At 31.6% G+C, this 23,458-nt stretch overlaps 1 protein-coding gene across 2 annotated transcripts; it reads left to right on the top strand.

Annotated features, from left to right (window-relative positions):
- The first annotated feature begins 990 nt into the window (after positions 1–990).
- LOC141452151 (CKLF-like MARVEL transmembrane domain-containing protein 4) lies at positions 991–22,705 on the top strand. 2 transcript variants are annotated; one of them, XM_074124046.1, is made up of 4 exons: positions 991–1,192; positions 18,856–19,023; positions 19,313–19,426; positions 20,968–22,705. In XM_074124046.1, the coding sequence occupies exons 1-4, from the start codon at positions 1,079–1,081 to the stop codon at positions 21,052–21,054; spliced, it is 483 nt and encodes a 160-aa protein (XP_073980147.1). In that variant the 5' UTR covers positions 991–1,078; the 3' UTR covers positions 21,055–22,705. The 2 variants fall into 2 exon arrangements, with proteins under 2 accessions (XP_073980147.1, XP_073980148.1); XM_074124047.1 differs by lacking the exon at positions 20,968–22,705 and adding an exon at positions 20,057–20,895.
- The last annotated feature ends 753 nt before the right edge of the window (positions 22,706–23,458 follow it).

The raw sequence follows: 23,458 nt of genomic DNA, 5'->3' as shown, positions 1-23,458 counted from the left end.
AAGTGAGGCTCGTAGTCTTTTGTGAAGGTCAAATCTGATCTTTGTTGGCAAAAGGAGAGGATTCATTTAAAGTCTGACGAGAATTAATTCGTGACAAATTTCTACTTAAAAGTTCCATAAAATGCAAAACACCGTCTTCCACTCTCAAACTTCATATTCATTCCAAATGGTTAATTTAGCTGATTTTGCTTCCTCTTATGCAAGCTGAAAGCCCCTGTGGTCAATCTGGTAGTAACACTCCCATGACTGACTGTTAGTCAATTATTATTATTTTTAATTGAGAAATCTCCCTCTAACGACGTTTTTAAGTAAGCAGTTTAGATATAATTAAGTAGGTTGGTTTACATGCCATAAATTGTATAGGTAAGTAGATTCATTAGTTACACCACCTACAACCTTGCAGCGTAATCTCAAATTCGACATTTGGTTCAAGTACATCTGACCTCTACCCAGTTCCAAATACCTCCAAAATAATGTTTTGCAGAAAAATGTTTGAAATAATATCTTTGTTAATAAACTAGTTGGCAGGCCAAAGTGTAATGAATATTGTTGGTAAGAGATATTATACAAAAAATTAAATATTTTCACAGGCGGATAGGATTGGCTAAAATGGCTTTAAAGCTACGAAAAGAAAAACTTTTTAAAATTCGAAAATCTGCTACGATTGCAACACTTGCTTTTACTAACGATAGAGAAAGTAAAACCGCTCATAATTTAAATCATCATAGGAAAAAAATTATTATGAACTGAAACAAAGTGTTTTTTGTTTAAAATTTTAAATAACCTTCACGAAGTTTGACATTGGCCTGATGTTAATAATCTAGGTGAGGCAGCCAGTGTTGGGAGGAAATATTTACTTGAGTAAGTTCTTGGGTATACACATAAGGACATGTGTGAATTGTGAAAGAGGAAGAAGGGAATGTCTATAGAAGTTAGTGAATGGTAGTGGCACTTCGCCGAATGTTAGGTTGTGCCCAGGGTGGGGTTGTGTATATGTCAGAAGTAAACTTCAGTTCAGTAAGTGGGGAGACTTAGTGGTGTTCGTAGTACGGTCAAGGAATCTGTCAGAGCTCGCACAATGGCTGAACCAAACAGTGCTGATACTACTAAACCTGATAACTCTTTAGTATGGGTCAAGATAAATCTTCCATATTTCAGAACACCTGCGGGCATCGTCAAACTTCTTCAATTGGTACTTTTATATTTTTTAAACCATGTTATACTAACCGTAAAGTTAATAGACACGTACTATTTTACGGCCCACATGTTCTGTACAGAACTCTATCTGATGGATTATGAATTAATATATTCATTAAGTCGTGTCACTTATATGAGTGCGAATTTAATCTTGCCTAAAATGTCAAAATGATCAGAGCTCGGTAATATAAGTCCAAAACCTAGTGTGTTATTGAGAAAGAAAAAAAAGAAAAGATAAAATATGAATGATAAAAGTTATTTCTAAGTCCATTTGCTTATAATGAATTATCGAAGGCCATTTGCATAATACATTTCCCCTCAATGCTAATGTATTGCGCGCATCCTTTAAATTGTTTTATTTTATGTAAGAACAACACAACATAAACTGAAAATGTATTTTAAGAAGCAAAATAAACCTGCAACAATCTAGACAATAGAGATTGTAGACACATTAACATACTAATTGATTGGTTTAAGTCGTCACATTGCCTAAAACTTAGTTAAGTAGGCGTTTACTGTCGCTGTATAGACTTGCCGCCTGTTGCGCCTCTATTCTTCCAACACATGCATCGTATTTTTTCTTCAGCGTCGTGAACGGAAGTAATTTTTTAAAAGTATAAATTTTCAGTGATTTTAAGACTCCTAATTTTAAATATATCTGGAGAACATAATGTTACATGTACTTTTTTTTGACCCAGTTTAAATTACATTGTTTATACATACCATGTGAGTAGTTGAAACTAAGCCTCCCACAACCTAATTGCCTTGTCGGGGATGTCAAAAGCATCCATGGGCGTCCAACCGCCAAAAGAAATAACTTTCTTATATGTATAACATATTTCAGTCATGTAATTCATATAATGTTGGTATTACGTACTTTAAAGTGTAGATTTATTAGTTTATAAGTTACAATGATTATCGCACCCAAAAGGTAGGGAAAATGTTATTAAGAATTAATTCCAGTGTGTGTACCGTATCACGTACTTGACCATAACCTTGCCGTTAACTGTTCAGTAATGACTACTGAGCTCATATTGGGGGGTGAACCTGCTGGAAGCCAAGGACGCCAAGAGCAGGTCAAGTTGGTGATACTAGTTCACGTGGTTAAAGAATTTCCAAAGAACAAGTATTCCAAACAAGAAATGATAACGGTTTTTAAAATTATTTGTTAGTTTGTTTATAATAGACTTATGACAACAATATATAATCACTAGCGGAAACTACTTGTTTTCATAGATTGCTCTTAGTTTCTTTGATGACCTGTACCTACGTTTCTCAAGTAAACTCATGAACAGAACTACAAAGCGATTCCATTTCTAACTTACTAAAACTGAACCAATTAGTTTTTTATTCTTTTTTCTAATTAAATGGGAACCAAAATCTAAATTTTTATTTATCTTTTGAATTTTATTTATTCCTCTGTTCGCGATAAAAATTATACATTTCTTGTTGGAGCATCAGTATTCGGCCCTGAAGCTTTTATGTTAAAAGAATGGTATTGGTATTATTTTTTACAGGCATCTGGTCTCATGAATTCGTAAGAAAGGTTAAAAAAAAAGGATTATTTTTTAATCACAGAAAATTCAATATCCAATACTCATACAGCGCCGATTCAATGTCTTAGTCTTTAATGAGTAAATCTTAGCTCCCAAGAATAATTTCGAAAGCATTTGTCGCCTTTGAAAATAGTTCAAACACAAAATTTTATTACGTAAATTGCGAGATAGGTAAGACTTCACGCCAGACATCTATGTAGACTGGTCTGCCAGTAAGTAGAAGCCTGACTCCATGTGAATTTCATTTGTTTTAAATATAAGCAATCGATGTTTCTCTCATTAAAATCTAAATTCCAAATTATACACAATACTTAAATACATTTTGGTAGGATACCAATAATAAGTACAAACGTCAGAGAATCAGAGCAAATTTTTGAGATGAATGCGGCTGATTGATTCCCTCTAAATATGCCTACTATTGAAAAAATGTTTAATATATAAGTGCATTCCTCAACGGGTCGGTCATATTTTTTTAAGTACACAGGCTAAAAAAACGTGCTACAAGAAATTAATCAAATTAGAGCATTCAAGGAAGTGTCGAATTAAAGAATAATAAATAATAAACATAAAATAATGAAGAATATTTTTGGTAATTAATTTTTTTGATTGTATTTCAGACATGTCATTTTCCTAATTCCAGAAGTTCTTAAATTCTGATTGGATTTGAAAGCCTTAAAAGAATTTATTAAATATTTACATCGTTATAAAATAAAAATTAATGAAACCAAGACTTAGCATTCTGTACTCAAAATGATGTCCAAACATTCAAAAAACATTAAAATTAATAAAAAGGCGGCAAATGTTTTCATTTGAAATTTATTTGTTGTAGATGTGTGGAATTTGTCGAATTATTTGTATAAAATTTTGGATAATTTTTGTTTCAAATATTTCTGGTAAATTAATTGCGGGGAGTTCTCGGTCTTCATATGTATATGTATCATTTAGTAGAAATTTGAAATTAATCCATCAATTTTAGAGTGTAAATTGTAAGAGAAAGTCGTGTTAGCGGTTCTATAAAGATTTAAAATTTTTGTTTTGTTTTAGTTTTAGTTATGGATCCAGGCTAAAACTATTTTTTTTGGGTGTGAAATTTTTATTCTCAGAATTCTCTAAATTCTTTTCTGAATAGAAAATGGTATTTGTAAGTATGCACTAAGTTACTGGCAGTAACTTTAGAAATGTCATTGTTGTTTAAACTGGTCATTACGTAAAGCGAGTAACTTTCAATCAAGAAAGTAGAAATATTACAGCAGAAAACTAGCTAGTAGCCAAATGCGTACAAGCAACTTAGAAATCTTGGATTTAAGTGCCAGGTATAGTCTTAAACGATGAAAGCAGAAAAAAACGTACTGGTATAGGCGTTTATTTTATTGCATTTAGGACACCATATTTAGGATTTTATAATATATTTTGGTTGATAAAAATGTTTTTAACAAATGTTTTCTAGGTCTTATTTTATTTTACTGTAAAAATAATTCAAAAAGACAAATTTTATTCAGATCTTGTTATTAAATGTTTATTTTATTTTATATGTTAGTGGAGATCTTAAATACTTTGATTGGCAAACACATACTACCTTAAAGTCCTCACTACAATAAATTTATTTGCAAAAACTCGTAAAAAGAATGGATAAGAGTTCTACGAGTAGATAAGTGAGCAGATTCAGAAACTATCACAGAGGGCACCTTCAGATTAAAATTGATGAAACGACTAAATGTGTGACTCGGTGATCGACGTAAGGTTCATTAATTAAGGCATACGAAACCCAAGTACTTCCAGTCTTGTACGGAGTTATAAACCGTACAACTAAAAGTATTAAGCGGCTACTAAGCCACAACTTCGTAGTATTAGATTTACTTTAAGCAGAAAGAGCCTCTGCTTAAAGTAGAAAATGAGCGACTGAAAACTTAATAAATTATTTAATGATGTTATTTCTAGACCGCAATCTCTGTTTACAAAGGTGGAACATCTTTGCCATTGAAAATGGCCTTCACAAAAAAAGAAACCGCTTATTGTAGAATAATGATTATCCATTATCGCTGGAGTTGCAAGAAAGACTTGAGATTATACTTTGCGCAGTAGATAAACAATTCTTAGACGAGGCGTAACTGAAGGGAGTTGTCCTTAAATGATAACGGAGAACGAATGGCTACATGTAGTTTGTATGGATGAGTCACCTGATACTGTTAAAGTTATGGCTAGTTTTTTCACGGTTCCACCAAATAAGCGTTCTCCTATACTATACTAGTGCGCCCATTATTGTTAGGGAATATTTTGATAAGAATAAATAGTATACAAAACCCTAAATTTAAATCTAACTTAAATTGAATTTTGAAGGAAAGCCTGCCCCTCCTCTCACCCAAAATTGCCATTCATTGAATTTACTAGGAAAATGTTTCAAAGAAACTTGTAGACGACCATGAATACTAGATGTAACAAATATTAAAGAAAATCATTGGATCCGTTTTAATGTAAATCTCAAAAAAGTGGAAAATGCTTTCCATAAAGTGGTTCTTTCGTTTTGAGGAATTTTGATCGTTAAGTTATAGTCGGATCTCCTGTTGAGATCGAGTCGTAGAATAAAGTTTCAGTTTTCTGCAATCTTTCGTATTTGAAATATTTTAGACATACACGCTCGTAGAAAGAGAGAATTTTCTACGGACCCCTTTATTATGGACTCAGTGTACTTCAAAACAAATATTACCGGAAACTGAAGATACAAGTTTATTAACCATATTCAAATAATTAGATTCAGTTGGCCCTGAATTGGATAATTTGAATCTCTACTAGTTGATCTCTTCTCCACAACACCCACTAAACCCATATTTATTTCGAATGTCTATCACCTGTTATGTCTGACTTTAAGCAAGTAAAAAGAAGAATTAGGCCAAAACAAAAAAGCATACATTTTCTATGTTCCCTCTAGATGATATTAAGAAATTAAATACTCTTAATTATTAATTTCTTCAGCAGGACATTCTGAGACGAGCAAAAAAGAGCTTTATTCGAAGAGAAAAAAGGGCAATCAGCTGCAAAACAAAGTTCTATTATTTCAGATTTGATACTAAGTTTAAGTTAATTTTTGCTAGTAATTCATCTTATAATTAATTTTATTATATTAAAATTTAATTTAAATCGGGGTCTTATAAAATGGAACCTTAGAAATTCAATGTTTTCTTTTTTCTTTCTTTTTTTTTTAAATCTAACCTTTATTTTAATAGTACATTAACACCCAGAAAATGTTTAGAAATTCCAAAGCTGCCTTAAAACAAATGGCTTCTTACAGTGGTTGTTCTTCAAAGAGCAATTAAAAAAACACATGGATAAACAAAAATTATTGTTTAAGATAATCCTGGCTATAGTATTACTACTCAGAATTCCCTTTCTAGACACAGCTTGTCTTTAATGTGAAGATTAAAATACCATCTCGTGGAAGAGAGGTTGAATACCTGAAATGAAATATAATATAGTAATTATTAATAAATTTAAAGAAATATATGTATAAGTATTTTACAGCATGGGTTGAAATCCGTTTGTCGGAAATTAATATTTTAATTCTACAGTCTGGCTTCGGAACGGATAGTACTCTCCGTACAATCTTTTCATGTTATATTCTCCAAAGGCGCAACAGAGAGACTTCCGGGTTTTCTCACTGAAAATGTATGAAGAAAAAGAGTTTTCTTTTTTCCCATTAAGAGTTTTCCCATTAATGTGCTACACAAAACCCTAACCAATGTGGATACAAAACCCTAACCTCTCTCTTTCTATCTTCGCACTGGTTTCCTTTAAACTTAACCAGTTTCGTTTAGTTAAATAAACATGTTTATAACATCTTCCTTCCGAATCAAATCCACTCTAATGATTCTTAACATAGACCGCAAAAATCGCGAGCATTTTCTCAGATAATGGTCTAACAGACTCTGTGGACTTCTCGATCTTACATAATTGTCACTGGGGCTGCTGAATTACTTTCAATTTTAACTTTTAAGTGGCTTAATTGTCACGAATGTCTGAATAGATATTTATCTGAATTCTAAGTTCTGAGGAGGGATGTTTACTACCATTGTTTTTAATTAATTAATAATTTATTAAATATTATTGTTGAGTAAAGTACGATTTTCAAGTCTTGTTAGTTTTTTTTTACCCAATTCGGGAAATACATTTCTTATCTATAATAAATATTGTAAAATGGACCAACAATTAGAGAAGAATATTTGTTTGATGTTCAATAGTATATTATGAGATAAAGCCTCGGTAATATCTCCAAAGGTGCAATAAACTTTGTTGGTTTAGTGTGATCTAATAGATTGCAAAACTTCAAAACTATAAAAATAATTCTTAAACAAATGTAATGTGGAATTTTACACGATTTATTCTTTTCAAATTACTTCACTCACATTTTTAATTAACAAGTTTTCTAAGACGTAAATATCGTTATCGCTGCTTTCGGTAAGGTCAGAGTCACCTTAAGTACAGGTTTTTATGATAACACCAAGTGAGGACAACCTGGTTAAGGCCTTCTCTAGTTTTAATAATTTAGGTAATCCTAAATATATCTCCATTTTTTCATACAATCAAGATTTATAATTGATGTATTCACGTTTCTGGCTTAAACCAATGAATTAATTGTTTTTAACAACAGTTTTAAATGTTCTCAAATTACAGCTTAATTGCATTAAAACAGTAAATACCCCAATTTTTTTTTTTTTTTGCAATAAATACAAGAAAAATTGAGCAAACTTCTTTTACCTGGTTAAGTTTTCTTTTCTTTCCTCTAGAAGAAGAGGCTGTTTGACCTTGCTGTAATATAGTTATTCAAAAGAATGCGATAAAAATAATCAGTATATAGTCATCTAAGTAGAGGCCGTTTATTTGGAAAAGAAAAAAAAAATCTGATTTAAGAGACGTTAAAACAGAATATGTCCTGTTAAAACGGGGTATCGACTATTTGAAAGATCTGAAGACTTTCTTTACCTAATATATGGGAATGTAAAACAGGCGATTTTACTATTTCACTCTTGTCGAAAGAGTGCTAGATTTCTATTGAAGTATGGGTACGTCTCGTCATAATTTCTAATAGATAACGTTCATCCTTGATTCGATAATGTAACTTCTTATTTATTCTATTTCTACAAATCAATAAAATGAATTTCCTAAGGTATTCCAGTTTTTACATTCTCTTAGTTTTAGTAAAATTAAGCATTAATTAATTAAATTAATTCGTGTTTTGAGATTCCGTTCGATACTTCGATCTACTTTACATCTCTAACCGGACTATAAATGTGGATGTTAATGTTGCATTTATCACCCAAAAAGCCAAAACTCTACCAAAACTGTATCAGAGTGTGTTATATTGTTTTGACAGTTCTGAATGTTGTATGTCCTGTGAATGTTAAATGTTTCGATGAACATTATTTATTTCCTAATTAATGTTTGTAGCGATACAATCTGAGGCCTGAATGAATGCTCCTTTGTGCTGTTAACTTCCTTTAGTTGATAACTTCGCTTGTATACTCTCTGATGTTAGCTGATGTCTATTATATAAACAATAGACCTTTTTCTAACTCATAGGGGAAAAAGTGCTGGTTTATTCTGATTTTGAGTTATCACAAGGGGAAAAAATGCGGAATTTTAACATTTGGTATCTAAAGAATTCCATTTAGTTACGATCTTTCAAAAGATAAGACTGTTAGTTTCAAAACCTATTAACCAGACTTTAACCTTTTATTTACTATCCTTACTTCCCCTCGTGCCTTTTAGAGAACTAAATATTTTAAAAAAGGAAAGTTTAGAGTAACATAGTTTTTATCCAACGCTAAGGTTTCAACCGAAATAAATCATACCGAAGTACCTTTATTGAAAAGAGTTTTATTTTTAAGCAACTTTCGAAAAAGTAGCTTCTTTAATATTAAAACTGTCCGGTAGGACAGTTGTATAAGGGTTGATCGTCAAAAACTGCACGAAAAAGCGTAACGTTGAAAAACACCCAACTTTGACAATTTTTTTCTCTTTTTCTATAAAAGATAAAATTCCCAAATTTTCTTTAAAATAAAGGGCAAACCCTCCTTTATAACTGTAATTTTTTTGCAACAACCCAGATCTAATAGGTTTCGAGAAAAAAGTTGCCAATGAGCAAAAACCGCTTTTTCAAAAAATGTTCTTGTTCTTGTTGTTCTTGTTGTTCTTGTTGTTACCTTTTTTGTAAACAACGTAGCGCCTAAACGCGCAAACCGATTTTCATGAATGAGGTGTCATTCGATTCGGAATTTTATGTAGATGTGCCTTTTGGGGGTCTCGACGCTGTACATTAAACAAGAGAGGAGTTAGCCCCCTTAATGTAAGGCCCCCTCCAAAATTATTATTACTAATTACTCTGTAAATCTTGGCCCGATTTTGATAAAATTTGGAAGGATGATAGGGTTAGGGCTCCCCTACGTAACATTAAAGCGGCGATCAGCTCTTACACTTGTTGAGGGGAAGTATAGCAATCGTTGCAAATTATCGACACGTGAACCGATTTTCATGAATGAAGTGTCATTCGAATCGAAATTTTGTACAGATTTGCACTTTAAAAGTCTCGACGCCGTGCCTCATAAGGAGGGGAGTTTGCCCCACCCAAATAAGGCCCTTTCTAAAACTATTATTACCAATATTTCTATAACGCTAAATCCGATTTTGATAAAATTCAGCTCGAATAAGTGGTTAAAGCTCCTCTACGTTGCTGATGCTCTTGCACCTACTAAGAGGAAGTACTGCAATCGTTTAAATTATCAATGAATGAACCGATTTAAATCAATGAATTGTCGTTCGATTAAAAAATCTTTGCCTTTTAGGGAGAAGTACTGCAATCGTAGTTTATTTTTGCTATTTACGTACAAATACCTTCCTATGTTATTCAAAACGCTTTTTCAAAAAAATTGTTATTGAGGATGGTTTGGGGGAACGCAACTATAATCATTCTTTAAAAAGATCTCTCCAGTGGTAGTTACGGTTCCGACTTAACACCTTATCAGATTATAATGATAGAATTGCTTATTCCAAATTTTAAAAAAATCTGTAAAGAAGATATGTAACTTTGTAAAATAGACAAAAAGGAAAATCTATCCAAAAGGTACAAAAATCTCCTTAACAAAAACTTACAGTTTCAAATGTTAAGTATAAGGGTTGATTAAACGCCAAAAGGTACACAAATCAGCGTGTACCCAACATTTCATTAATACTTCATTAATAGTCAAGTAATTCTACTGCATTAATTTTCATTAATAAGTTATTTTTTAGAATTTATTAGATGTCACAGACCCTTATGCTGGCCACTTCATTTATAATATTTTTTGTTATAATTATGATAAATCACATATATATGTACATGCATGTTAAAGTAGAACAAGACAAAGTTAGAGTAGGCTACTGTCTTGAATTCGTCTTACCGAAATATTCGTGAGCACAAATAACAAACAGTTAATAACAAGTAGATTATTCAACAACAATTATTGATTTCTCAATTGTAATTTAATTTAGTCCCCCTAATTTTACTTATAGTAAAATGCTGGAATAATTAGCTGTCCTAAAAATATGTATATCTACATATATATGAACAAGCATGTTAAAGTAGAAAAATACAAAGTTAGAGTAGGCTACTGTCTTGAATTCGTCTTACCGATATTACATATATACAACATTGTGGGATGAATACCTAGATTGAGAATGTAATTGAAGAAAACTATATTATTTGCGATAAAGCCAGATAATTATTATCTATTATTATAAACGTTTGACTACTTCATAAAATAACAATTGCTTTAATCAAAGAATGAACTTAAACCGACGATTTTTATTTAAAAATAAAAATAAATAAATGAAATAAACAAAATCATTGATGTAAGTTTTTTATAAAAAAAAGTTTTGAATTTTTTAGCCTCATAATTTTTTTTATTTTTTGTAACGTTTTTCTTTTTAACCTGTAATTAATAGTTTGATTATTATAAATAACTAGATATTACAGTCAATCTACAGTGCTACTTGAACATATTATATTTTGTAGACGAAAATGGCCAGCATAAGGGTCTGTGACATCTAATAAATTCTAAAAAATAACTTATTAATGAAAATTAATGCAGTAGAATTACTTGACTATTAATGAAGTATTAATGAAATGTTGGGTACACGCTGATTTGTGTACCTTTTGGCGTTTAATCAACCCTTATACTTAACATTTGAAACTGTAAGTTTTTGTTATTAGTTTAATTCTGTTTTCTATTTACCCATCTAAATGTCTTTTTTATTTAAACAACTTTCCAAGAAAAATTTAAGTATTTTTCCCTGAAAACTGCCAATTTTATCACTCTTTTAAGTGCTTCTTTAAACCAAGTTACCGCTCTGCCATCTGTTATTATCAAATTATATATTAAAGCTTTGCTGTTGATCCAAAATTTAAGCCATCTATTTTACCGATAGTACGGGTATGTAGAATAAAATTAGAAGTATTTACTTTTAATTTTTCTTGAATAGTGTTCCTATGATTTTATTTAAATTTGGAATACTATTTGCCCACATTAATGCCTATCACTTTTATCAAAAAAAATTTTCCAAGAAAATGTGTTTTTAGTGGGTTTTGGAGACTACTCGTGTGGTATCAATCCCTTATTAAAATTAACAAAGTTATTTAAAAGAAATAAAAATATTTTAATTTTAAGAACATTAACATCTAGGTCATTGGTGCCCGGTGCGTTTATCAGTGTAATGCCAGTCTGGACAGTGTTTCTTCGGTACGTACAACATTGTCTAACAATGAGATATGAGAAGCTCATAGGAAGAGAAAATCTAAGGGCTGCCAGCTGGATTTGAGTTCAGCATCTCCGTGCGTTATTACTGAGCTATTCGCTTCTATAAATATCATTGCAATGGCAATAATTGCAATTAATTGGTAAGCAAGTCGTTTCTTCTTTAAATTGTGAATTAAATTGTTTTTCTAACGAACTTGAGAATTGCAGTAGGAGAATGAATGTTTTACTCCGGATATATTTATTTGTGATATTTTGTTGAAGTTGGCTTCAGTGAGTGTCTTTTCGACCTTCTAATACTATCCACATTTAATCCCAACATTAATTTTTTTTAAAAAATCTTCTAATTGCCCACAGATTACACAATTGAGACCTATTTATCTTTTTGCCCAAGCGTTTTTACTAATCATCAATGAAATTCAGCGAAAATTACGTCATTAAAAGTTTAAAATTTATGGATACCAGTTACCTAATAACCAGTTACATGTAGACCCTTACGATGATGAAATGAAAATTAAAAATATGATACACTCCCTCTCACATCAGCGAAAGTTCCTGCTTAATTTAAGACTAGGGGAAAAATTAATTCGGCAAGTCTTGAACAATTGCTAATAGTGGGGAAGTTGCAGTAATACCGCTGAATGCATTTTTAATACAATCAAGGAAGATAATTTAATCTTTATCAAGAAACAGGTCCTAAGCTTCTACATTCGGAAGGGGGAACGGAACTGAACGTACCGATTAGTGGCAGGGAGGCCGAAATCTAGATTCGGTGCGGAACAGTAGTCAGCGTCACCAGCTCCGTACACACATAAAATTTGAATTTAAACCTAACATTATGTTGTCATTAAGCTTGAGGATTTAACTCAAAACTAAATGAAGTAAACGTGCCGTTACCGTTATAGTCCATGATTTAATTGGATTAACCGAAACAAGATATGTTTAACTCAGAATCTGTGTTCATAAACCGTATTGTTTACGGATGTGACTAAAATAGATCTACTATTCTAAAGACCTTGGGGCTTTCAAGAATTGATCCTAGAATTCATCACTTTTTTGCATGCAGTAAAAAACACTGCCTATTTGCCTCAGGGCTAACAGAACTCTCTGGTATTGCTGCACTAAAGAAAGAGGTATCTTTCCTGCAATCAAGAAACCTTTGTAACCTTTGGAAGCATTTAGTATCCAAATTAAATTGTAAATTTGAGCTTTCTGTGGTTTTATATTCTTGAGGTTTTTACCGCTTGTTGCGGATCATTCGTATTTTATTTTTGAAATATTCTAAGGGGTACACATGTTTTCGATTGAAAAGTTGACTCCATTCGCAAAGTAACTCTTGCCAGTAGTAAAGCAAAGCAATAAATACCAAATTTGAACAAATTGATTAAACAAAAATGTACCTTTGTATACATGGAGTGGGTTTTCACTTTATGTATTTTACTAAGATTTATAATAATTGAAGTAAATTAGACGATAAATCGAAAGAAATCGGGTCAAAACTATTAGATAACTGTATAGTATTGTGAAAAAATAACTGAGTATAAATAGAATTCTTTTTTATATACATATTTACAAAAGTTATATACATTCCACTTCTCTAACACTACTATTCGTTACAATCTGCCATCTCCCACTTCGAGATTTATTAATGTATCTATTTTAAAACAAGCTGTAATTTGATAAAGCAGGTGATCAAAATCCCTCAGGATCGAGCCATTTGTTTAAGGCATTTGATCAAACCCATAAAACACGAATCATAATATTGGTAACTGCACAAAATATCGTACAGAATCTCTACTAATTAAGAATAGCTCCCAATAGTATTTCACTGCAAAGATCTCATTTATTATTTTTACGAATTTCATAGTAAAGATGATAATGTATTTTTAGGGAACGTGTAAAGGCGCTAAAACTCAATGAAGAATGAAGTCTCTTACTAATAATACTATGAACTAAAACCAAATATAATCCTCCAACATATTGAGTGAGAATATAAAGTTAACGTTCAAAGTTTTGAAAAAAAAAGAGATTAAGCAAGAGGACTCGTGAGAGTCTTTCACACCAGATTTATTTGGGTTTACATAAGATTTGTAGATTCTTAGTTAATGTTACCTGAGTTCATTCCCGAAGTTAAGTTATTTTCTGTTTATGTTATAGATGAGTTAAACTAAGAGCTGGATGCAAATCACTAAGTTCTGCTATTTGTATCTGAAAACAAGTTACTTTTTTTAGTGTTGAGTACTTTGAGGTCCGCGTAGAAACTTCAGAACTATTACCTGACCTCTAACTCTCAAATATCAATAGATCGATGTAACCAGTTAAATTGACGAGTGCAATTGACGTTAAATAATAGAATTATGTTCTTTAAAAGTCTCCTTAATATATGTGACAACAGCCTGTACGATCTGCATGCATTGAAAGAGGATCACATTGTACTTAAACAACCCTTTAGAGGAAAACTTAAAAAGCCTTACTCAGAACTACCAGAAAAAGCTACAATAAAAAAGTTAGTAGACCTTCGAATTTGTTCAAAAGCTTGTTTCCGGATCCTATAATGGTACCGATTTGATATATCAAATTTGTACATTCTGTGATTTTTAGTTTTTGATTTATGCTTAACATACTCGGGACAATTAAAGAAAACACTTCGACTCGAAAATATGAAAGTAAACTTTTAAGAAATCAGCGGACTTCTTGACGGATATTTCTGAAATCGCAATATAGAAAATGTGCACGATCGCGCAACCATCCTCACTAGTAATAAGAGAAATTAAAACAAAGAATATTTAATTCTTACGATAATGCTCTAAGCAAAAGTAAGCTAAAATTCAATTTGTATCTTAGGAATTACAATATCGTACATGATAATAATTAAGAAGTCATATCTGAGCGAATGCCTTGGTGATAGTTCGAAACTGTATGTATGTAGATAAGTATTCTTGAATATTAGGCAAACAGGAAGAAATCATCCATTGTTGCGCGTACGTTTATGCCCTTGTTTGTCCACACACCTACGTACAGTGGGTATGATTCACAGGTAAACGAAGAACCACATGTTTATTGCCAGCACGTAACCTAACCTGTTAATATTCTTAAATAATATCTACTCTAAAGTGGTTCGTAATCCACAGAAACACGATGTTCTCATACTTTGTAGTCCTTTGGATGAATGAGTACGTTAGTGAACTACTATTAGGTTTACGAGCTTTATGAAACTTTGCTGACAAAATGTCCGATATTCTACGTCAAGAGTAAACTTCTTTACCAAACTAAAGCTGCAGTTATATTTTGCAAACGCTATTGAGAAAATTAAAGCAGTGTAAAAGGACTATTTCATGAATCCTAGCTAAGTTGACTAGTTTGAGCTCGATCTAAAGACTGTAAAGGAAATATGGCATGTCAGATAAGGAGAGTACACGGGTGGTGCAAATGCGAAAGCAATAGGCAGGGATGTCATGCTGTACGGGTATGATCAGTGCAATGGCAAGGCGAAAGTCATGGAAGGTGGATTGGCCAGCTTCAAAGAGATCTTCATTTCAGATGGATGGGGATACTTGGCGGGGAATGTTATTACTTCATCCATTTTTTTTCTTTTTTACGAGGAAAGAGTATCTTACCTCGTTGCTTTGTATACTTGAACTTAGAGAAGAAAATTTCGTCGGTATTAGTATATAAAGATGCTGTAAGAACAGAAAAAAATAAATTTACTCTCTTATTTAATAATTGAAAGCGTTAAGCTGTTCCAGATTGGATTTCACTTGCCTGCATAAAAGGAGTTTTTTTACGTAAGAGGCACAAAGAATTTTACCTCTCTATAAAAATTATATCTTCCAATTATAATTATAATATAATTATCTCTCTAATTTGAAAAGAAATTAAAATCTTTTTTATAATTCCACATTTAAAGAACTTAAAAACAAACATACTAAAAACCATTATAATATTCATCCAGAGAAGAAATTAGTAATTGACTTTTAATCTATGCTAAATTTATTGCCTATTAAATGAGTAGAACATCCACTTTTTTCTTTAGTGCTTTTGGTATCATTTTAGCAGTGGGTGAGCTTGTGGTTTTTTTATTTAATTGTTTTCTGAACCCATTTATCATTCAATGTGGTGCCATCTGGATACTTTCTAAGGTCTTGTTTTTCATAATCGGAAGTCCCATAACGTGAGTATAGTACTGATGATGGGAAGTGAGTGACGAGAAATGTACTGTTATTTCCTCTAAGGTTTGTGTACAGTTATTATGAGTGCTAGCCTGACTGCTTAAGTTAGTCCGCCCAATAATATCGTGCGCCGAAAGTAGGCCACCAACTTAAGACACTCCGCATTCAGGACACTTGTATTTACTAATGTACTGGGCGCATCCAGCGTGATTTATCACATAATTTTTTATTTAAAATACTAATGCTTAAGAAAAAATTTGCCCCAACATTTTTCTGCGAAACTATCAAATGACATTTGAAATTTAAACAAAAGGATCAAAGTTCCAAAATTATTGGAATCTCTTTGAGAGGAAAGTAATAAATTGATCAGACCAATAAGTAAGGGCGCAACTCTAGTTGATTTTGATTGAAATATCCTAAAAGCTATATAGCTGCTCTAAGAGCTGGATCTGGTTTAAAATTTATAACTAGACCAAGACCCATTCAAGATTCATGTATCTCCATTAAATTTGCAATAACCATAGTGACAGGTTAGCCATCTATTTAGGTTGATCAGAAACCTGAATCTAATTACCTCTATAACATTTTGAGTTAAGCTAAAGTAGTGTTTCCTCAAAACCTCAAACAGAGTTAGATAAAAGCGATATTAGAGAGAAAGAGAGAGAGAGAGATGGGCGGCCATTAAAGCAATTCCATGAAAGAAATACATACTCTTCTAACAATTTAGATGGTATATCGAATCGGCAATTTGGTAAGTAGCTTCAACTAACCCATCAATAGGATAAAAATTTGAAACTTCACTTATAAGTGAGCTAGCGTCAGGTGATCAAATCCTGATGCCATTAGTTTATTAGAAGTTTGATGAACAAATATTAGAGAAGTCTCTAATTTTTCAAACTTATTCTTAATTCTTTAGGTTCGTGGGATTGATCTCAGACCAGACCAGAGAGATGTTAGTTTCTTTCATATTTAACTCTTTACAGAACGAAATTTTATCCGAGAAACCCTAAAGGTATTTGTAAAAATCTATTAGAGAAAGTGGAGAACAACATGTTAAACATGCGGTGAAAATTCAGCTTCTACAATCTGGTTAGTTTTTGGAGTCTCTTATACAGGGCTTCTTTACAAATATATAAATTGATTCTTCAATTTTTATTTGAATGATTCTTATAAGAGAATTCCTTTTTAAGCTGTTCTTAGAACAATTTGTATTGGCTTGACAGTGAAGTGTTATTTTACTGAAATATATGGTTCAAATGTATATTACACTTATCCCCTAGACCTGCACCTATCCTAATAGATACACCTCTCTCCTACTATTAGAGTTCTGGATCCGCCACTGGTTTCGTGTCAGAGAAAAACCCACGAAGGATAAAATTTTCTTTACAAGTTTTCTCTTAAATGTTTTTAATAATATTTGTATAACTTACATAATTTTCCTTCAACAGAACGTGCTAGTGTAAGCGCACATAGTTTAATAATATAGATGACACATGATATTAATTAATGTAAAGAATCTGGCGCGCGACCAATAAGAAAATGACTAGCTACCATCATTCTTAGATTAAATTGCCAACATTATTACAATCATACAAAATCAAGTACTAGTTTGAAACAGATTCTGGTTGTCTACAGGTTTGTTTTCACCAAAGTGGAGTATTGAGAATTTTGAAAACCTAGTTTAGTATTTTGGATTCTAATCAAAATAGAACAAGGCGACTTGCCATATTTATTTTACTTTTTTTTGTCATTTCGGCGTTCAATAACAGTGTTCTGTAACAAGTGTTTTATAACTTTTTATTGTAGTAGATAAAAAAGAAGAAAATTATATTTTCGAACATTTTTATAGGAGTTGTAACTTCTTCAAGGAATTATCGAATGCTAGAGACACCTTTTTTAACGCTCAGTTCATTGCACATGAACTTTGTCTTCAATTTCTCTGAAACTAGGGCATGATTATGTACTTAGTTTGACGAACGAAACTTATGCGTAATGTACCTTCAGCGTATTATGAACAAATTTAATTTTTTATTTTTGTGTTAGCAATAAACTACCATCCTTTATACTATCCCTAAATCTGGATTTCATTCCTAAATAATAAAATCGTAAAGGCAGGCGTAGTAGAGTTCCGAATTTCATGACAGCAAGAATTCATTTAGGGCTTATGATATGTTGCTCAAAACTTAATCGCGTTTTGAACTGACTTAACAAAAAAGCAAATGATTGATTTTACTCTCATCCGGGTACCACATTGATAAGTATTTTATTTAAAATTGTAATTATTGATAATTTACTATATGTGTAAGAGCTTTTACAACGTAACTTGGAAATTATCCATACCATGAACAAAACAATCATTGAAACTAGTTTTATAAAGAGCAAACATACTGGCACAAGTTATTGGATGATAAAGGCGCAAAATAATATTTTTTCGAGGTATTGACTGCTTGGTGGTTGAGCGGTTTGAGAAGTGGGTCGCACAATATGGGTATTCTCATATCTCGTTCCTATTAGTCAGGGTAACTTACCTTTCTAGGGAAGACGACGGAAAACGAGAGTTCGTGCGTTTTCATCTTCTACGGTTAGTAAAGTTTTTATCTTGTAAAGAGATAAAATGAGACCGAGCGAGTCTAAGCTATAAGCTTAATAGGAAAGAGAGAAGGCGAAAATCCAAATTTTAAAACTATTAAGAACATTTGAGAGGCAAGTGGCCTTGCATTATTTTGTTGAAGGTGAGATATTTTTTAGCCAAAACGAAGAGTAAGCATTCTATTTGTGTATTGTAAAGTTCAGATATAATCGCTCGGCTGTCAAAATCCAGCTGAAAATTAATTATTCCCTTGTAGTTCTACCACACGCAATAAATCACTTTTTTTATTTCTTTCTTTTCTGAGGACGGGTACAGCAGGTTTACTGATCTAGTCTATTGTTTTTGCTAGTTCGAAATAAATCTGCTATTCATCGCAAGAAATAATTCGTTTGACGAATCAAAAATCTCTCTGACTCTGATGTTTAGTTGGTATTCTTTTTGCCTGGGCGAAATTTTAACCCAGAGTATGTTGATCATAGTTGTTTAGCATTTAAAATAAGTAAACTAAATTATTTAGACTGTTTATAAGCAAATACTTAATATAGCATTTTTTTTTGTTCTAGTTGTTGGGTATAATCTGCATGGCGTGTGCCTCGCCGGCCTTGCTTAACGGCACTCACTGGTTCCTGTTTGTCTCCGTCTTGAGCTTCATTGCAACACTCATCTGGGTATTCGTGTACTTATTGTCAATCAGAGAAGCGCTTACTTTACCAATAAACTGGAATCTGACCGTTAGTACTTTAGTTTGTATACATTGCATTCTCTCATAGTCAGTGACCAAAAAGGCGCCTGGAATTTGCAATATAGCATGAAAATTAAAGCACTTATTTTATACATAAATAAGGTATACAATAACTATGTGTTTAAAAACAGACAAAATGAAAAACACGCTTGAATCACTTGGTCAAGTGAACATTCATTAGTGAACATAATTATTCACTGGTCCTAATTTATAAGCAAGAAAATATAACTATTAAAATAATTCACTCTAAATATTAATGGTCATTTTGTAATTACTAGGAACTGTTCAACACAGGAGTTCTTACCATCCTGTACTTGATCGCATTTGTTGTCCAACTGTCTATATGGGCGCCTACAAATTACAGATACAGATCTCCAAATATTGCAGCAGGGGTGAGCCTATACTATTTTATTTTTTAATAATTTTGAAGTGATATTTGAAACTTTATTTCTTGTATTAATAGTTAAAATAAAAATATTATGTATTATAAAAAATAATTTCAATATATTTATATTTACGCCATCAATTTTTTTTTAAGAAAACAATTGCACACTTTATCGAGAATCTTGTGAAAACCAGAAAAAACAAAGATACTTGAACAAAATTCAGCAGTTGCAATTTTTAGTCGGATCTTTCTCTTTTTTCCTGGCTTATTTTATATCCAAATGTCCATGGAGTATCGTGAACGGATGTGGAAGCTCCACTTCAACTTAGAAATCAAGTTTCCCAGCGTGGAAAAGCGAGAATCAAATCAAGCACCACGGTAGATCTTAGCTTTGCGATCCACGCTGTAACTGCCCACATTAAATTGTTGCGCCCGTCTATATTTTTCCAACAGTTTAATTTTATATATACTATTCTTATATTACAATAATTTAATGGATCAATATTCTATTTTTATTCAGGTTATAACTAAAAAAGTGGTGATAACTCGCACGACTTTTTTTTCTATAATTCCCAAAGATCTTGTCTGTAAATTTCCTTCAAACTTAGAAACTCAAAACATATTCAACTTGTTCTAGCATCAAAAGTTCGTAAAAACCATACATAAATGCGAGACCAATAGGAATATGGTGTAAATGAATATGGGCTCCTGACACCTCAAGCTCTCTCATTCAATCCTGACACTGGTTTGTCTTTAAGCCTATCAAGCCTCGGTAAGATACTTTCTCATACCTTCATAAAACCCCCGTAATACATCACCTCGAAATATTTGAAGTGTACAAACCGCGGGCATTCTTTAAGGTAGTGCCCCACCGGCCAGCGTACTCTACAATTTCAAACTGTTGACACTAAGCCCGCTGAATAATTTTAAACAAATGGTGTGCCACTGGTGCATGTCCATTAAACAACTATACATTGTTACTTATATCTTTTCTGCACCATTTTATGATCTCAAAAAGTTTTTATTAATTATACTGTAAGAGTTGATTATAACTCAGGCAGGTGAGTTTCTTAGAATTAACCTTTAACTTCTCTTTCCTCTGAAGTCTCTCGCTTATTATGAACAATAAGGCACCTCTGAAATTTTTAAAAATTGGAGATTAGTTTGTGTTTGAAAAAGATATTCTTTTTATTATTTGCACCCCTTCCTGGTAATTGCTGTCCCCCTAGAGGAATCTCATCTCGTAGTTTGGAATCCACTGCCCAACTATCTTTCTAATCTATTCTTTACTTCCTATTATTCCGGTCTCTTTGGTTTCCAATAATCTTGAAAGTTAATAATTCATTCGGACATTAAAGAAACGAACTAACGAAAATATAAATATATACTAGCGTATGTTATTTGCATTCTGAATACAGTTCATAGTATAATTTTAATTTTATCCATCATTCAGCAAAATTTTTAAACTTACAAGTATATTAAAATAAGGTTCATCGGCTGTTGATAGTTTATATGACAAACTGTATTAAAATATTATTTTTATTGCAGATATTCGGCCTATTCAACACTATTGCATATGGTTTTGGAACATATTTATTATATAAGGAATGGAAATCCTCACCACCAAATCAATAGATGTAATTAATATTTAAGATAATTCTTAATATTTCACATAAATAATTGAAACCAAATTTGAAAAAACATTTAAAACTCAAGACATAAAAATTTATTATAAAATATTTAAAACAAATTCATGGACTCTAGTAAAAAAGAAAAATTTAACAGATCCCATACTGAGTATGAAAATAATTTACTAATTTTGGCATTAGCAGCCATGATAATTGTAATTAAAATATGTACTACAATTTATCTAATGTAAATATTATTTTAATAACATAATTTTAACAAAAATTTTTGTATGTATAATAATAATATATTTATTATATTGAAACGAACATGTTTTATTTATTTGTACAATAAAATGTGTCTCTATATTGTTAAAAATAAATATTACTTTTTGTTTATAAATTTATTTTTATAAATAGTGGTGTATTATTTTTATAATATCACCTAGATCTGAATTTTTCAAAATATTTATTTTTTTAGAACAACTATATATTATATTAATATTAATTTAATTCTTTAGCAATATCTTATTCTGTAGCAATGTGTGATATATTTTATTAAATATATTTACGATCGAAAGATATTAGATACAATCCATAGGTATTAGTCAGAAAAGATGTGAGGTAATGTTGATACAAAAAACCAAGAATTATTTGAGCTTTAGTTTGATAAATCAAATGTATAAATGTAAAAATGAGGAATGGTTTTATTTTTGCCATCCACCAACATAGCGAGGTTATTTATTAAAATTTGAAAAATCTTATTTTATTGTTAACAAATCAGCATCAAAAAACCACTTAAGCTTAAGCTTAATGAACTATAAGTTTTATCTTTTAGGTGTTTTAAAATGAATAACTTCTTACGCCTAAGTAACATCTCAGCTAAAATATAGTTTGTCATTTATATAAAATTTAAGATGAATATTAGAACAGGAACTCAATTGGCCAATTTAAAATTTGCGACCAAAAAAGTAGCAATGAACTGTAAGCAATCCTCACAGATTTCATAATCTGTTGTAAAACACTTACGTTTTGAAATTGTTACAGAGTTATATGTTGTCAAATTTTCTTTTTATGTAATTCTTTTGCCAACAGTAAGTCTTACGCGTCCTTACGCTTAATTGCATTGTTGGAGATTGCAGTATTCTAGGTTTTTTCTTTGAGATTTACCTGAACAGATCTACATTGACTAATCTTCGCTACAACTTTAGCTATAAATCAGCAATTTAACTTGGACCTTACTCAAATATTCCCTGATTAAAATATATGCTGAAAAATATACTGATTGGGTTTGCAGTGCTAGAAAACAGAGATTTTTTCGGGTTAACCAGCCTGTTTATCTTCTAATACCATCTGCAACGTCAATATAAAATATAAGAGGAAGAAAATTACAATAAAGTAGGTATTTCTTATTTATTGTGTTTACATTATGTTACGGGCGTCAATATCTGAAGTCATTGGCGTCCGGAGTTTTTTTCAGGAAATTGCCGGCCCCCGAACAATGTTCTCTCTTTCCCTCCCCGGTCAGTAAGCTGTAGGAAGAAGCTTCTAGGAAGAGAAAATCCAAAGGCAAGCAGCTAAATTTAATCCTGGCATCTCTACGTGAGATCCAATACGTTTACCACAGAAGTAATCCTCGCCCTTCCTTCTTTCTATGGTTCCCTTTCTCTTAAAAAATTCATAGCTATGAATAGTAATTAGTGACACTTTTAAAACAATTTAATTATTCATAGCCGAACATGATACCTGTTTAACAACGTGGCTTATAAGTTTTGTAGATAAGGCTGCCAAGGGTTGAGCTAGCAAAATATACTAATGCAAGAGGCGAGAAACGCTAAGGGCCACCTCTGATTATGTAATTTTTCAGCATGGGCAAGGTATCTATCAACTCACATTCTTACTAAGTTGTAAATATCATCTCTTTATTTTTATTTGAACGTACACTTACCCCAAGGCAATGATATTCAGGTAATCATAGGCCAAAAATAAAGAGCTACAGTGCTCTGTACTATTATATCTTTTTCAGATCTATTATAACGTTCTTATTTCCGATTAAACCAGCTGAAAGATATTTTGTCGATTAGAATTACCGAATGGCGGCTGTAAGAGACAGAAATGACTTGGGTCCTCATTCCTTAATATCCAGTTCCTTTTTCTCATGTACTCAATACAGTCATCATGTCAGATTGTAAAAAAAAGGTAAATCAGAACCTGAATTTGAAAAAGTTCCACTGGTACTTTTGTTTCATTTTTAACTGTCCTAACTAAATTTGTTACTTATCAAGTAAAGTAGAGGATGTATTTGTTGTTTTAAATGCTCAATTGTAGCATAAAGAAACATATGATTAGATTGGTGTTTTTTTTTATGTATTTGAACGAACTCTTCTTCAAGCAATTTGAACGCATCGTCAACA

The sequence above is a fragment of the Rhodnius prolixus genome, unplaced genomic scaffold, assembly GCF_049639745.1.
Source record: "Rhodnius prolixus isolate KJV_2025 unplaced genomic scaffold, Rpr scaffold_3, whole genome shotgun sequence".
In the NCBI taxonomy this organism is placed as follows: Eukaryota; Metazoa; Arthropoda; class Insecta; order Hemiptera; family Reduviidae; genus Rhodnius; species Rhodnius prolixus.
This window is presented reverse-complemented; position numbering and strand designations above follow the sequence as displayed.

Coding starts and splice junctions, on each gene's coding strand:
- LOC141452151 (XM_074124046.1), top strand. CDS start 1,079: ATGGCTGAACCAAACAGTGCTGATACTACTAAACCTGATAACTCTTTA. Junction 1,193..18,855: donor TCGTCAAACTTCTTCAATTG/GTACTTTTATAT, acceptor TTTTTGTTCTAG/TTGTTGGGTATAATCTGCAT. Junction 19,427..20,967: donor CTCCAAATATTGCAGCAGGG/GTGAGCCTATAC, acceptor TTTTTATTGCAG/ATATTCGGCCTATTCAACAC.